At 33.3% G+C, this 15039-nt stretch overlaps 1 protein-coding gene across 3 annotated transcripts; it reads right to left on the bottom strand.

The window, feature by feature from the left end:
- Positions 1-3224: 3224 nt before the first annotated feature.
- Positions 3225-12305, bottom strand: LOC126811058 (crossover junction endonuclease EME1). 3 transcript variants are annotated; one of them, XM_050536522.2, is made up of 11 exons: positions 12132-12305; positions 9482-10252; positions 9057-9179; positions 8586-8750; positions 7394-7480; positions 6926-7044; positions 6324-6453; positions 5587-5702; positions 5017-5200; positions 4051-4107; positions 3225-3464 (listed from the first exon to the last, which is right to left on the bottom strand). In XM_050536522.2, the coding sequence occupies exons 1-11, from the start codon at positions 12261-12263 to the stop codon at positions 3354-3356; spliced, it is 1995 nt and encodes a 664-aa protein (XP_050392479.2). In that variant the 5' UTR covers positions 12264-12305; the 3' UTR covers positions 3225-3353. The 3 variants fall into 3 exon arrangements, with proteins under 3 accessions (XP_050392479.2, XP_050392480.2, XP_050392482.2); XM_050536523.2 differs by lacking the exon at positions 12132-12305 and adding an exon at positions 11711-11906; XM_050536525.2 differs by lacking the exons at positions 9482-10252; positions 12132-12305 and having other exon boundaries at positions 9057-9463.
- Between the last annotated feature and the right edge of the window lie 2734 nt (positions 12306-15039).

Raw genomic sequence — 15039 nt, 5'->3', positions numbered from 1 at the left:
TGACCTCCCCATTATATAATTTAAAGTGGCGATTATCTGTTCATTTTATTTAAAGTTAAAGTGACTAAAATAAGTTGTACTATGGTACTAACTTTTTTAATTTGATTTTATTCCAACTTCAGTGTAATTCAAAACGTACATTTTCAATTTTATCTTTTTGAAAGAAAAAAATGTAAATAAAAAAGACATCATGAAGTTTCATATGATAATTAATTATTAGCTTTGGCCTATATATACATGTACTGGTATGTGACAAAAAATAATTTTTTATGTGAACAATCTTTTGTTTCAATTGGATGAAATGGGATCAGAGAACAGGCCTAGCCTATATCACCCCTCTCCTCATACAGAGAATATGAAATATAAATTTAACAAATCTGCTATATGTAGGGGAGAGCGGGGATGGTTCGGACACTTTTGGGTTTTTTCACATTTGTGCAACTACTAATGCACTTGTCTCCGAACTTAAGAATGGAAAATAGTCTTTACCTTATTGGCTATATTCAATCAGTGATACAGCTGTGTAGCTATAAAAGTCTTTGTGTTGGACCAATTTTTGGGGGGTTAGTAAAATGCAGGATTTACCCCATTAGCAGGGAGACACCAGTCACCCCTGGGGGGATACTTTGGACAAGTGGAGGACGATTGGACAAAAGCAAACTGAAAAGATTACTTTCACAGTTTAGTTCTATTTCTTCAAAAAGTTCCTTTAACAATAAAATTAACACAGTAGTGATAAATTTAAAGCTGAAGTCATCTAACTGTGGCATATTTTTAACATAGATGGACGAAAATAAATGAACGTATTCAAAAAGGAATTAACTGATAATTCTAAAGCTTTAAAGTTTCTTGCTATTCTCTAGGTATAACATCAATCCGAAATTTACATTGAAAAAGATAATGAATGTTTATTCCTGCAAATGACGGACCAAATTTGTAGTAATAACTCATCCCCTTGTTGCTACTGGATAAGGGTTTCGGAAGAATTGATAGAATTTGATTTAATGGAAGTAAAGCAGTACCCATAATTTCAGTAAACCTATTATACCCCACAACTGCCAGTCATCATTCTTTTTTTTTTATCAAATCAGACTCTTGGAAATATTTAACGGTTTGATCCGAACACTTCTGGGGTAATTCCGGACAGTGTCCAAATGTACCCCAAACCCATAATTCTGATATAAGCTGCCATTATGATAAATTTTCAATGTATTTCTATTAATTAGCGAAGGAAGAAAGAGGTGATAGCCTACTCCTAAAAGAAACTTGTTAAACACCAATTAATTTAACCATTTACCTTTAGCAATTTTTTATATCAACTTTGTCAAAAATAGAAAAAAAGCTTATCTGCATCTACATTCGAATGTTTATCTCTGCCATGTGTTTTCCATGTTACAAGATGAGATCTTTAGTATTATAATAACCAATCAGAAAACGGATAGCATTGTAAAGATTAAAGCTATGGGGGGTGTCCGGACCATCCCACCGTCCGAACCATCCCCGCTCTCCCCTACATATTATGAAATAATGTGAAATAAATAAAATCATATAAAGAAAGTCAATCGTATACACTATTTATATCAAAAGAAACAAGCGGTTGCCATGCAAAATACGCCCACATTTTGCAAGAGATGGACAGAGAACAAACTAAAAAAGCCATTTTTTTTGCACAATCAGGGGCTATAATTCAGGTTGTTACGGTTCAACAAGGGACAATATCAAAAGGAACCAAGATCTCTGGGATATAAAAATATGTTTTAAGTTTCATCAAAATCAGATAAAAATTGACAATTTTAAATTGGGACTTCTAGTGCACAAGCTAAAAACATGATATTTCGGACAATCAGGGACCATAATCCATGAAGTTTTGATCTAATATTCATGAATATCAAAATGAACCAAGATCTTTGGGATATAAACTAAATATTTTAAGTTCCATTTTAAATTGTTACTTCTAGTGCACAAGCTAAAAACATGATATTTCGGACAATCAGGGACCATAATCCATGAAGTTTTGATCTAATATTCATGAATATGTTGTAAGTTTCATCAAAATCAGATAAAAATTGACAATTTTAAATTGGGACTTCTAGTGCACAAGCTAAAAACATGATATTTCGGACAATCAGGGACCATAATCCATGAAGTTTTGATCTAATATTCATGAATATCAAAATGAACCAAGATCTTTGGGATATAAACAAAATATTTTAAGTTCCATTTTAAATTGTTACTTCTAGTACACAAGCTAAAAACATGATATTTCGGACAATCAGGGACCATAATCCATGAAGTTTTGATCCAATATTCATGAATATCAAAAGGAGCCAAGATCTTTGATATATAAACAAATATTTTAAGTTCCATCAATATCGAAATTCCATATTTTAACACTATTTGCATACAAGGAACACCCATTTTGTTGCGAAGTTCTGGTTGGTTTTCATGAAATTCAACCTCAACCATCATCAGGTTGTAACGGTGATATATTTGAACGAGGCTCCACAGCGATTTTTCAAACAGTCAGGTGCAATCTGATTAAAAAACAGATCTATATTTCGTTTTGTTTTTTTTATACTTTTGATGGTTTCTACTCCACGATGATCTGACCAGTTTTAGTGGAAGGTAGCGTCAGGGGTCATACAAGCAGCTATTGAACCTATGACATCAGACATTTGATTAACTAATCAGCGTTGATGTTTCTAGTCGAATACCCACAGTTCCATGCACAGCACGCCAAGAATTTGCTGTAACAGACCGTTTCATTGACTAATCCGTCACTTGCTGTAACAACTCTTCCAGATCCTAGTGTAGAAAAGACAAGGAAGAAGAAATTGTTATGACAAGTAACAATGTTGCAAACCAACCAAAGGCATTCTAGTTAGCAAAATTATGGACACTAGCACTTTAATCTAAACGATCAGTTGTCAAACCTCTGTACAACCCCGGTAAGTGAACCTCGATATTTCATTCCATCTGATTGGTTTTACCAGGCCACCTATCCTACAAAACTGACAAGGGGGAAACCTGGCGGGAAACTCATAAGGAACTTTTTCAGCCAACGCCAGTATCAAGTCTAGGCCCTTTTTGGTTAGCAAACCAACACCTTACTCACTGAGCTACTGTGGCTCCCATTTGTACAACACAGATAAATACAAATAAATTTTGAGTATCCTTTTTTATTGTATATGAAAATAACAAAATGGATTAATTAAAATGGACTATTCATTATGCATTAACAAATATAGCTGTTATCCATATAAAAATTATAAATGAATTATATACAAATTAAATTGCTATTAAAATTTCTTATTCTATCTAATATTAAATAAGTTGATGTAGTATGATGAATTTCATTTTATAACAAAGTTTGGATCTCTACAGGTTAAAAATAAAAATATTCTTCTTGACATTTCTTTACCAACTCTTCTATTGGTAGCTAGAACACCACCTCCTCTTCTCACCTGAACAATACAAAAATACATTTATAATAGACATTACCATCGTCAGCCAATTCGAAATGCCCAATTTTGACTGGTCATAGAGACTAGAGTGTAGTAAAGCTCATAGCGGGACCCGCTGGCAACTGCGAAGTTAGTTTGTTATACAGAAAGACATTCTTGAAACTATATATTATAGTTAATCTGAGTAATATTAACAAAATAGACAAGTCTTTTATTTACCCATCCTGTATCAAATATAGATTTTTATCATGCACGCACATCAACATGCCCCCCCCCCTCCAATTTTTGATCACTTCCACTTTCCACCACATGTACTGTAGATGTGACTAGTGATGATGGGGGGTAAAGATGTTGACTATCTATATAATCATTCAGTATATCCAGTTTTTATTGACCTTCTTGAAGTATCTCTCAGAATTATGTACACACCTCGCATAAATCATGATTGAACAGACTATTTAATTTGTTTATCTTTTTCATCAAACAGAACATGGTTTATTTTTAAAAAGATACAATTTGACGAAGAAAAAATGAAAGTAAATAGGATCTATGTTTTTATGAGATTTAAACTGTACATCATACTTACCATTATATTTTCTAATAATCTTTCTCTTTCCTTTTCTGTCTGACACTTAGCATACGCCTTGAAATAAACAACAAATATAAGGATACATCTTTTAGTGGAAAATGAAATGGGTTTAACGTCACATTGTTTGGCTCCGACTGGGCTAATGAAGATGGGCATAAGTCATGCAGTGTGTTATGAGTGAAATTTTGCTCAGACAGCGTCACTACAGTCTACTCTTAATATCAAATTCAAATGCGTACATGGGACCTCGGTTTTCCATACCATCCGAATGACTATACGATGTTCCTTGCCAGGCCTTCGGTCCTGCACTACTGATAAGGAGGAACCATGCTGGAAAATCTCAATGAACTTTCTCAGCCAACGCAGGGATCAAACACAGGACCCCAGGTTAGAGAGCCAACATCTTACTCACTGAGCCACCATGGCTCCCCATCTGTTAGAGGATTTTCAACAATCTACCAATGGATTGTACATATTTATCAGTATTTTTTATATTAGCCTCTTCAGAATAAAACATTCTCTATAACAAATTACCAAGATATATTTTTGTTGAAGTCTGGTTATATTAAAGGATATGGGAGCTAATAATTACACTATTTCCTACCGGGACCTCATTTGACAAAATTCTGGCCATTTCATTTCAATAGGGAATAAGAACCCTGACACAGGGCATCTGTTTTTCTTCCCATCCAAACAACCAGACACTTTTCCTTGCTTAGTCCGTCATCCTGCACAAGGCTGGAAAATCCTAAGGAACTTTTTCAGCCAACACTAGGACCCCCCGTTAGTGAGTCAGCACCATACTCACTGAACTACCTCTGATTCTTTTCCAAAAAATATTTAGGTCTTTCATGAAAACGATAAGATTTAAAAGAGGAACAAATTTGTAAAATAAACAGCAGAAATTTCACACACCTTTAAAAACAATGAAACTAAGTTTTCTTTTAAAAACGTTTAATTTACCTGTAATAATGATCTAGGTGATTGATAAACACCTAATATAGCATCAGCCATGTCTGGTCCCAGATTTTTAAACTGCATCAATTGATGTTTAAATACTTTTAATAAACCCTGACCATTTTTATCCACTTTTACTCCAGCTGTTCCTTCTTCCAGAAAATTAAACACATTCTCTAATCTGCCCTGTCTTTAAAATATAACCAACATCTATATGAGTATGCCTTATATTTAAAAATATGAAAAAATGGTCCAAATCCTATACAAAAGTTTAACTCCATACACATCTATTTCCTACATCCTCAAGATTGTAGAGTGGGCCAAACAACTTTAACTGTGAGAGAGAAATAGGTTTTACGGTTTATTAAATACTAACTACTCAGAGCTACATGGTCTGCCTCTGAGGATATTAACACATCATGTTTTGAATTTGGAGGGGTGTTACTGTAACTGTCTCATAGATAATGAATTTCAGCCAATCAAAAATAAGGCAATTTCAGATTTGCGCTATATTTTGTACTGAGAGGTAATACATCATATAATATTTAACAATTAGATTTGTAAAAATCCACATACTTGGCAGGTTTTTCAGCTACAGCTTTTGTAAATGTTCTAATAAGGTCTGCAATTTGTTGACTATTGTTCATAAACTTGATCATGCAACTGGTTAATAATTGGGTTTCCACCATTGCCTACAGAGAATAAAGTTTATATCTTCAGAAGTGTTCATGTTAATTCTTTATGTTAAAAAGATTCTAATGAGTGGTAATATCTAAAAGCTATTTTTATATGTAAAACATTTTCTGTTTCAAATAATAATGGGGGTCACGCTGGCTCAGTGAATGAGGTACGGTCCACTGACCAGAAGGCCCTGGGTTTGATCCCAGTTTTGACCAAGAAAGTTCCTCTGGATTTTCCAGTCTGGTTTCCCCCATGTCAGTGGTGCAGGATGGAGTGCATGGCAAGGAACAGCATCAAGTCATTCAAATGGGATAAGTAACAAATCTTGTGTACATATTGGCCTGCACGTAAAAGTACCATTGAAAGTTGGAATTAAAAAAAAGAGTAGGTCGTAGTTCGGCATTTGTCTGTTTTCATAAGCCAAGTTGGTGTAGAAAAGTAGGACGTTAAATCCAATTTCATTTCATTTCAAATAATTACAATTACGCTGTTATTCCCGAATGTCTGGTACCACTTGCCAAAACTCGATTTGTCTTGTATTGGGTTCTTATAGTTGACAACTCAGGCCAGGTTTGATCCAAGAGGATGATAATCAGAATACATTACTTTTAATTTCATAGATATATTAATACCTCTTCTATTTCAAGTTGAGTGACAATAGTATCAACAGCCATCTTTCTTCTTCTAGAGCGTGAGGCATCACTTGTACCAGTTTCCATCACAGCTTCTTTATGTTTCTGTTTTTTGATAAGTTTTAAATCACTAAAATTAGAAATAATTGTCTATAATTAGAAAATAATGCATATGACTGTATAGACGATCAATTTTAAATCACTAATACTGGAAATTATGATCTGTAATTAGAATATTAAAGGGTATGACGGTACAGACAATCAACCCTGTTTCATGTTTCTGATTGTCATTAGAGGGACTTGATATACAATAGTTTAAAGTTGAATCTATAAAGGAATACAATTATATCAGTCCAAAAATTGTTCAATTCCGTTATACAATGAATCAAGAATTTGCCAAACTTCAGCAGACGATATAAACAGAATACGGTCAAAACAAGCCAGCGCCACCTATAATCTTAGCCAAAATCTTCTGATAACCTCTTTTTTAATCCGATTGAATCCAATGGGAAATTATCTACCGTTGATATTTTGATTTTTTTGCTTTTTTAATAAAATGCCACATAATCAATTTGATTACATTTGAATAGATTCAGCATTACCTGAAATATTTCTCAACACCATGAACAAAAAATGTAAATAAATGATTATTAAAAGCACATTGAAGACTCTGTATAAACTCAGTTAACGTTACACCAGATGACATATCACCTTTTTGTTTCTGAAAATAAATATGATTTATTTAATAATATGAAAACTGAACACATGTTTATTAGACACATGTCATCAAAATTAAATAGGTGTCCTTAAAATAGACAGTGGTAGCCTACAACCAACAAGCCATTTGTTGATTGCAAACGATTGTTAGGATTGTTAAGCAGTAGTCTAATAACTAAGCATAACTATCAGATTCCAATTGGTAGGATCAGATTCACAAGAAACACCTAATGTCAGGACAGAATAAGTTCAAGTCATCTGTGGTCTCATGGCCGAATCATCTTTTGTAATACAAATGGCCATTTTAGTTCTAAAAGGTGATTAGGCATTAATAATTAATTTTATTTTTTTACCTGTGAATAAGTTTTTATCATAGCTATAAAATCTTCTAAGGGTATCATAATCAACATATCTTCTTCTGTAGTATGTTTTACTGTCATCTATAATATATCATAAACAATATTATCACCCTGTAAATATATTCATTATATGAACAATAAATAGTAGTCCTGCAAAAATAATTTAGTTATTCTATTTATCATTTATAATTATTACATGTACTATGATATGATATGAACGTAATGACTACTAATACAACAAATCTGAGCATTTTGCTGTGATATATTTGGTCTACCATACATTTGTTCAATTATTTCATGATAGAATCAGATTATATCCTACAAATTGTAGTACTGAGATGTTACCTTTCAACTCATAATCAAATATAAAGGCTACATGTATAAACACAAATTACAAATGGCAAGTTATTTTTAAATCCATGTCCAATTTATCACTCCATTTACAATGTAAATATAAATTGTGACAGGAATTATTCATGAGGCATAATAAATATCCTTACTATTTCTAGCAAAAAAAACTTATTCCACTTTTATGTTGTACTTTTGCATTTTACTGTATTGACAATGTTCATTTATAAAACTTTAAAGTAGCAATATTATTATTAAACCATACTATATCATAGTCATCCACTAACTTATTGAATCTTACAAACATCTAATTCTTAACTTGGTTGTCTACCAAAATAATGTAATTATCAGTGGTTGAACTTTTAGAATTTCTACATTAATATGTTTATTCAAAAATTAGTATGATTAAAAGATGATTAAACATATATTACACAAGAGCTAAATCTGCCTATAGCAGGTCTTTCTTTAGGCCTGCAATGTCATATAAACTATTTATTAGACATTTATTAACATGACAAGACCATAATTAGATTTGAATCTGATCTACCGTTTAACAGCCATTGATGATTAAAACGCAAAAATGGATAATCAAGACTTTTTTTTATTTTAGTCATAAAGGCAACAATGACAATCGAGGCTACAAGGTTTTTAAAATGAGTATTTCTCGGCTTAGAGTGAAGTAATTTGACTGAAATTGTCAGAATATTCCAGTTACATTATCTATTATTTAACTATTATAGTGAGAACTATCAGCTCTTTATCTAATCTTCCATAATGTATCTTTAAAAAAACAGCAAATATTTCCAGTTTGCACAGACTGGCTGCTGCTTTAACTTACATCATCTTGTGAACATTCTATTATTTCTCGTTTCCAAATAACAGAGTTTGGTATAGACTGAGGCATTGTTTCACACTTGACACCAAGATCATCAAAAGCTTTAAATATAGGTCCACCATTACCATTTGTATTAATAATACCTGGATCAATACTAACTGTTATTTTCTAATATAAAACACAATTATTATAAAATTTAAGATGTTATTAACGACCAAAATTAGTCTCTGATGTTATCTTTACCGGTATATCTAATTGGTTGAAAATTCACCAATTGATCAATTGAATATAAAATGAGGCTATATTACTAGAAGAGGTTCTGGATATGACAAAACAGGTTTTAGTGTTATGGTAGGAGAAATGGTCACTTCGAGATAACATGGTAAACCACTGAATAAGTTGTTTGCACTGATGCCTTAAGCCCTGAGTCAAGAACACAATCAAACTCTCTAATTTTTTATCAATTAATAAAACCTTTAAACAATCTCCTGGTCGAAAGGATTTCTTATTCTCTGATTCTATTTTTCTCATCTGAGCCTCTCTGTCTTTTTGTGCCTTCTTTTCATCTTTTAATCTCTGTCGTTCTTCTTTCTTATTCTGAAACAATAAAACACAAGATAATCAACATATTAATATAAAAGTGTTCATTTATTCCACTGGACATCTATGTAATTGAACATTCAAGCCCTTATAAGCTTTTTCTCAAAACATCTAAAACATTGTGCTGTCATTCGTATATGTACATGTAGATATGTCATCTATACATGTTGGAATACCATCTCACCAGAATTCTAAACTAGAGGAATTTCTAGTCACCACCCACTGATCAATGCATTTTTTCATATAATACAAAGTAATTGCAACCTAATAAAATGCCCAGATATAATAATCTAAATTACAATTGCATGTCTTTTACTTTCTGCAATTTCTTCAGGTGTTCTTTTCCTTTTTTTCGTAGCTTGACCATCGGTGATGTCTGATATAGTTGTACATGTAGTTGAGACACTATCCTCAGAATAAACACTGCTGTATGATGGGCTGTTATTTACTGCCGGTGGTTCAAAACTATTATCAATCATTTCTAATACAGATCGCGATTTCATTTTACATCTTTCAGTAAGAGATGGAATCTCAATGTCAATATCAGGAAGCTCCTCGTCACTTGATTCATGAGAATAACATGTGTTTGTTTTGATATATTTTGGTTTTTGAGTAGGATAAGTATGAATACTAATTTCATTCTCATCATCAGAAGACATACAATATGTCGGGCTGTTATCATTCATGTCAGTGTGAATAACTTTATTTGTTTCAAATTTTGAATTATTATTATTCAATTTTAATATTGTAGAATGTATGTTATCTATTTCTATTATGTCATTGCTGTCCTGGTTGTCTCTATTTAACACTAACACTGTATCTGATGTTTTCTTTTTGTAATTTAACTCTGGAAGAAGCTCATCCTCACTATTACTATTTATATCAGTATTTTTTTCTTCACATATGACAACAGATTCTTTGGGAAAAACATTCACTCTAGAGGATATGACTTGCTTAGAATCTAAAGAATTTTTTTTCAGAATATTTTTGGTTGACTCAAATGAACTGTCGCTGTTAATATCTGTTGTACTCAAATCCTCACAAGGCTCAGACAAAGAAGCCGTTACAGCCTAGAAAAAAAAATAAATTCAAGAAATTATTATTACAATAGGAAGAAATCTCAACATTTTCATTCACTTACATTTATTGGTCTGAATCTTAGGACCAAGCCCAGGCATAAGTGAACAATTAGCAGTATTGTGTGTACTATTAGCCTACAAATAGTCAAACAAATGTGTCTTATAAAATACAGCATGAATGGACATTTTTTGATGATTAATGAAAGGGATTCAGGTATGTGACACCATCTATGGTGCGATAACTGTAAATAAGAAGCCGAGATTTAACACTTCATTATAAAACCATTTGACAAGTGTACGATTCTATTCACCGTCAGGGGTTAAATAAAACTAAACCCTTAGACAACAGACATTTATTAAATGACTAGCAGGATACCCGGCTTCGCTCGGGGGTCATAACTCTGAAACCGGAAGTGGTAGACTAACGCCACCTGGCCTATGTTACTCCACGGTCCGAGCTACCCCTATACCCCAAATTTCAGACTCGGGGCAGACCTAGTGTAGCCGCCAATCCCGAACAGACAGACTTCGCTCGGGGGTCATAACTCCGAAACCAGAAGTGGTAGACTAACGCCACCTGGCCTATGTTACTCCCAGGTCTGAGCTACCCCTATTCTCCAAATTTCAGACTCGGGTCAGACCTAGTGTAGCCGCCAATCCCGAACAGACCGGCTTCGCTCGGGGGTCATAACTCAGAAACTGGAAGTGGTAGACTAACGCCACCTGGCCTATGTTACTTCCCAGTCCGAGCTACCCCTATACCCCAAATTTCAGACTTGGGGCAGATGTAGCCGCCAACCCCGAACAGACAGGCTTCGCTCGGGGGTCATAACTCCGAAACCGGAAGTGATAGACTAACGCCACCTGGCCTATGTTACTCCCCGGTCCGAGCTACCCCTATACCCCAAATTTCAGACTCGGGGCAGACCTAGTGTAGCCGCCAACCCCGAACAGACAGACGACAGTCACAAATATATATATAGATAAATAAAATGACTATTTAATCAAAATTCTAAGGGTGGGTGAGTGGCAGTTCATGACATCAGTTAACTGTGGTCAAAAAATGTTAAAGAGTGGCATAGGCTAGTTTAGTAGTTAAGCTCTGAAAAATCATAGCCGACAGTGCAGACACTATTGGGCCGGGGGGGGGGGGGGGGGGAGACACCCTGGGTAAGTAAAACAAAATCAGGCCAATAATAGATCCTATAGGTTATTCAATTCATAAATCATGGCAGCTACACAGCAGAGGTCACTGTGTCCTTCTTAAGTGATAAGTCTATCAATTTATTATCTATTAAAATAGCTAAGTCTCTAACTCAATATCATCCAAAATCTTCAACATTAAAAACACAAATTATTTGTCTATTTAAATCAACATTGATGCTGTGATCTTAGTGGAAAAAGATGGGCTTCTGATATCCAATATTTAAGACAAAATAAACATTTTACCATTGGCACGCGAATCGTGTACCATAATGTGTTTCAGCGCCATTTGTAACAAGGTGCTCAAAGAATGAGGCTAGACATAATCCACAAGTCATGTCAAACGGTAATATCATGTTCTTATTTGGAGAGCATGCACAATAAATAATATCGATGTTGACTGGAATAACCAGACACTAGAAACTGATTTGCGGTTGAGACTTCTGGCGTATTTCGCCGAACATAACTGATGACAATTCACAGTAAAACGGACACGATGGAATGTAAAACAGTTTATATAAATTCATATTACATTATTATATGTGTTGCGACCCATTTGTGCCAATTTCTAGGTACAAAATATTAGCGATTTAGCTCCTTTAAAATATGAATATGATGATGAATAACATTTATATTATTTTATAATAATAAATGTCATTGTCATTACCGTCCCATCCAAAATTCTGTTAATTGTCGTCTCCACACTTCCTGTCAAACTCAAATCCAATCGAACTGACTTTTCTTCAGCGTCGGGACAAACTGCTAACACGTGTGAGATGAATTCATTCAAATTATTCATTTTACTTTCCCAACTTGTCAATATTTTGATTTTGCCTCCAAACCTTTTTACTCATAGAACTATATAAATATAACTACGCAGAACCGAGTCAGATTTTTAAAATATATGTGAATACAAAAGCAAACACCATTTTCTAATTACGATAAAGTAATTAATGAAACGAAATTAATTTTCATTAGTGGAAATGGTTGCTTTTATTTTGATATCAAAAATATGTTTTGGATTATTTTCAAAGTAGTCCATATCTTAGCGTATGTAGATAAATTCAAGATGTCAGCTTCCTTACTGCGAGGTCTCAGTTTAAAAACTTCAAATTTCCTCAATATCTCAGGTATAATATATTAAATATACCACTTAGACGGTTGCAGATGCTTTACGGTCTATTCTTCGGTTCATCTGGGGTTAATTATTTTAGAATATTATTTTGAATGCAACACAAGATGCTTGTATTTCCCTTTTTGTAATCTGGAATTTAAGAGTTATCCCCCTTTTATCACTTATTGATGCATTTAAAAAGCACATTCAACAGGCACAGTGTTATAATTATTTTAATAATTATAACTCTGTTGAATGTGTTTTTTATTTTTACCTTGCAGCAAGGTAAAAAAAAAAAAGGAGCACATTCCACAGAGTTATAATTATTAAATGCATCAATATATGTGATAAAAGTTAAAAGGGGGATCTTGCGTTGACACTTGAATTAGGTGATTTTGACAGAAATATAGTTATATCTATTCTATATACTATGATTTCATTGCCAGGGTCTTTCATACAGTGTGACAGAAAATTGCAGAGAAGTTATTTGGTACCTTATTTTTACCCTCTTCTTACTAATCTTAGTAGAGTCCTGTTCCCTTACCGTTTGACTATCATGCCTCTGGTGCAGAAAAGTGGTATTTTAAATCATATTTCATGTAATTTCTATTTCTTTATGAACAAAACAGCCCAATAAAGAAGATTTCTGTTTTTGTAGGTTTTCTTGGTATAGCTTCCCCAACAGAACAAGTGAGGTGTGCTTCTAAAAAAGCAGGTGGGGCTGTAAGAAATAAGAAACGACGAACTCTTCCTAAACATAGAGGATGGAAACATAATGATGGCTCATTTGTACATGCTGGTGAAATATTGGCTACTCAACGTGGATTAAGATTCTATCCTGGAGAAAATGTAAATATAGTATTTGTCATTTGTATCATATAATTATATTTATAGTACAGTACTAAATAATATATTTTAACAAAATTTTGACATCATTTCTTTACAAGAAACCCTCAACCTTCTTAATTCCTTATCATTTTTATTATCTTACTTGTGCAGGATAGTTTTAAACTCATTACTAATACTAGCCCTTGCCAATTGGAATTTCATAAAGAAAGGCAGAAACACTGTTCTCTTGGCAAATGTTCTCTAATAACACATTACCTGGCATATGCCTGTCTTCGTTAGTCTTGTTGGTTCAGAAAAGTTGGGTGTTAAACCCTATTTTATTTTATTTGTTAATTTATCCACTTTTTATTTTAATACCAGTACACTGAGAGACTAGGCCATCAGCATGGGAGGAAATAATTATATCAGGTGGCCCAGGGTACCAGTTTACTATTTAAAGTGAATTCACACATGTCATACAGGTCCACCGCTGATATAAGTCATTACTATTTGTCTGTTTATTTCAGGTTGAATTAACAAGAGATAATGCATTACATGCCTTAAGAGATGGTATAGTAATGATAACAAGTGAAGTAATCTCTCCTTATCCAGACAGTCCACTATACACACCAGTTCAAAATGGGCTTGTGATAAAAAAGAAATTTTTTAATGTATATCCTACACCATTACATGCTAAATTTAAATTAGTGTCAGAGATATGAACATTTAGGATAATTTTATCTGTTTAGTTGTGTGTGAATAGAATGTGAGTGAGAAATTAAATATTGTCAAAAAAGCTACATATATATTCAGTCTCCAGTTTATCTTTCAGAATTTACAAAAGTCTGAGAGTCTGATTTTCTTGAGGGTTCTTGTAGACCTAAACAATTGAATCCTTGAAGCTGTATTAGCCGATATTAGTGCTGTATTTATGAGAAGGAATGTGTAAATTGTGTTTTTTTGTCAGAAATACAATAATACAAAATCGTGATGTGAAATCAGTAATTTAGTTTACTTTCTTATTAAAGATACGTTCCCAGAAAAGTATTTATCGGGTGGTTATTTCCAATAAAAGTATGGCAATTTTGGTATATATGGAAAGTAGAAATATCCAATCTTACTAGAAAAATACTTTATGAAGAGTTAGATGTACAACACTTTCTGAGATAAAAATCACGGAAAAGACGTGGGCAGTGGATAATTTGAGAATTTAATAAGGCTTCGATATTTATGATAAATGGATAGCGATTAAAGACAACATCGTCTTGTGTATGCAATGAATTCTCCTCCAACTTCGCACCCGTTGCTAGGTAGTTCTTCAGCGAAGTCACTTGACACGAACATGGCCTCTTTTAACAGATTTTTTATAGCGGGGGATGGGTATTCCCTCGCGTAAACCGTGTTTTGAGAAGGATTTGAAGCAAGATTTTGATAGATTAATTAGTTTGAATATGTTTTTAGTCCAAACACATAATCAAATCACCCAGTTTGTACGCGGGAACGTATCTTTAAATAATCAACATATTAATTTAAAATAAAAGTATGCATCTCTTTGTTATTATAGGAATATTTTTCCTTGAAATTATAATAGCGACCAACCAATAGACCTGTTATGTTTTGTCTTGTAACCACT

This window comes from Patella vulgata, chromosome 2, assembly GCF_932274485.2.
Source record: "Patella vulgata chromosome 2, xgPatVulg1.2, whole genome shotgun sequence".
NCBI classification, from domain to species: domain Eukaryota; kingdom Metazoa; phylum Mollusca; class Gastropoda; family Patellidae; genus Patella; species Patella vulgata.
The sequence above is the reverse complement of the archived record's forward strand: the minus strand, read 5'-3'. Positions and strand labels throughout refer to the sequence as shown.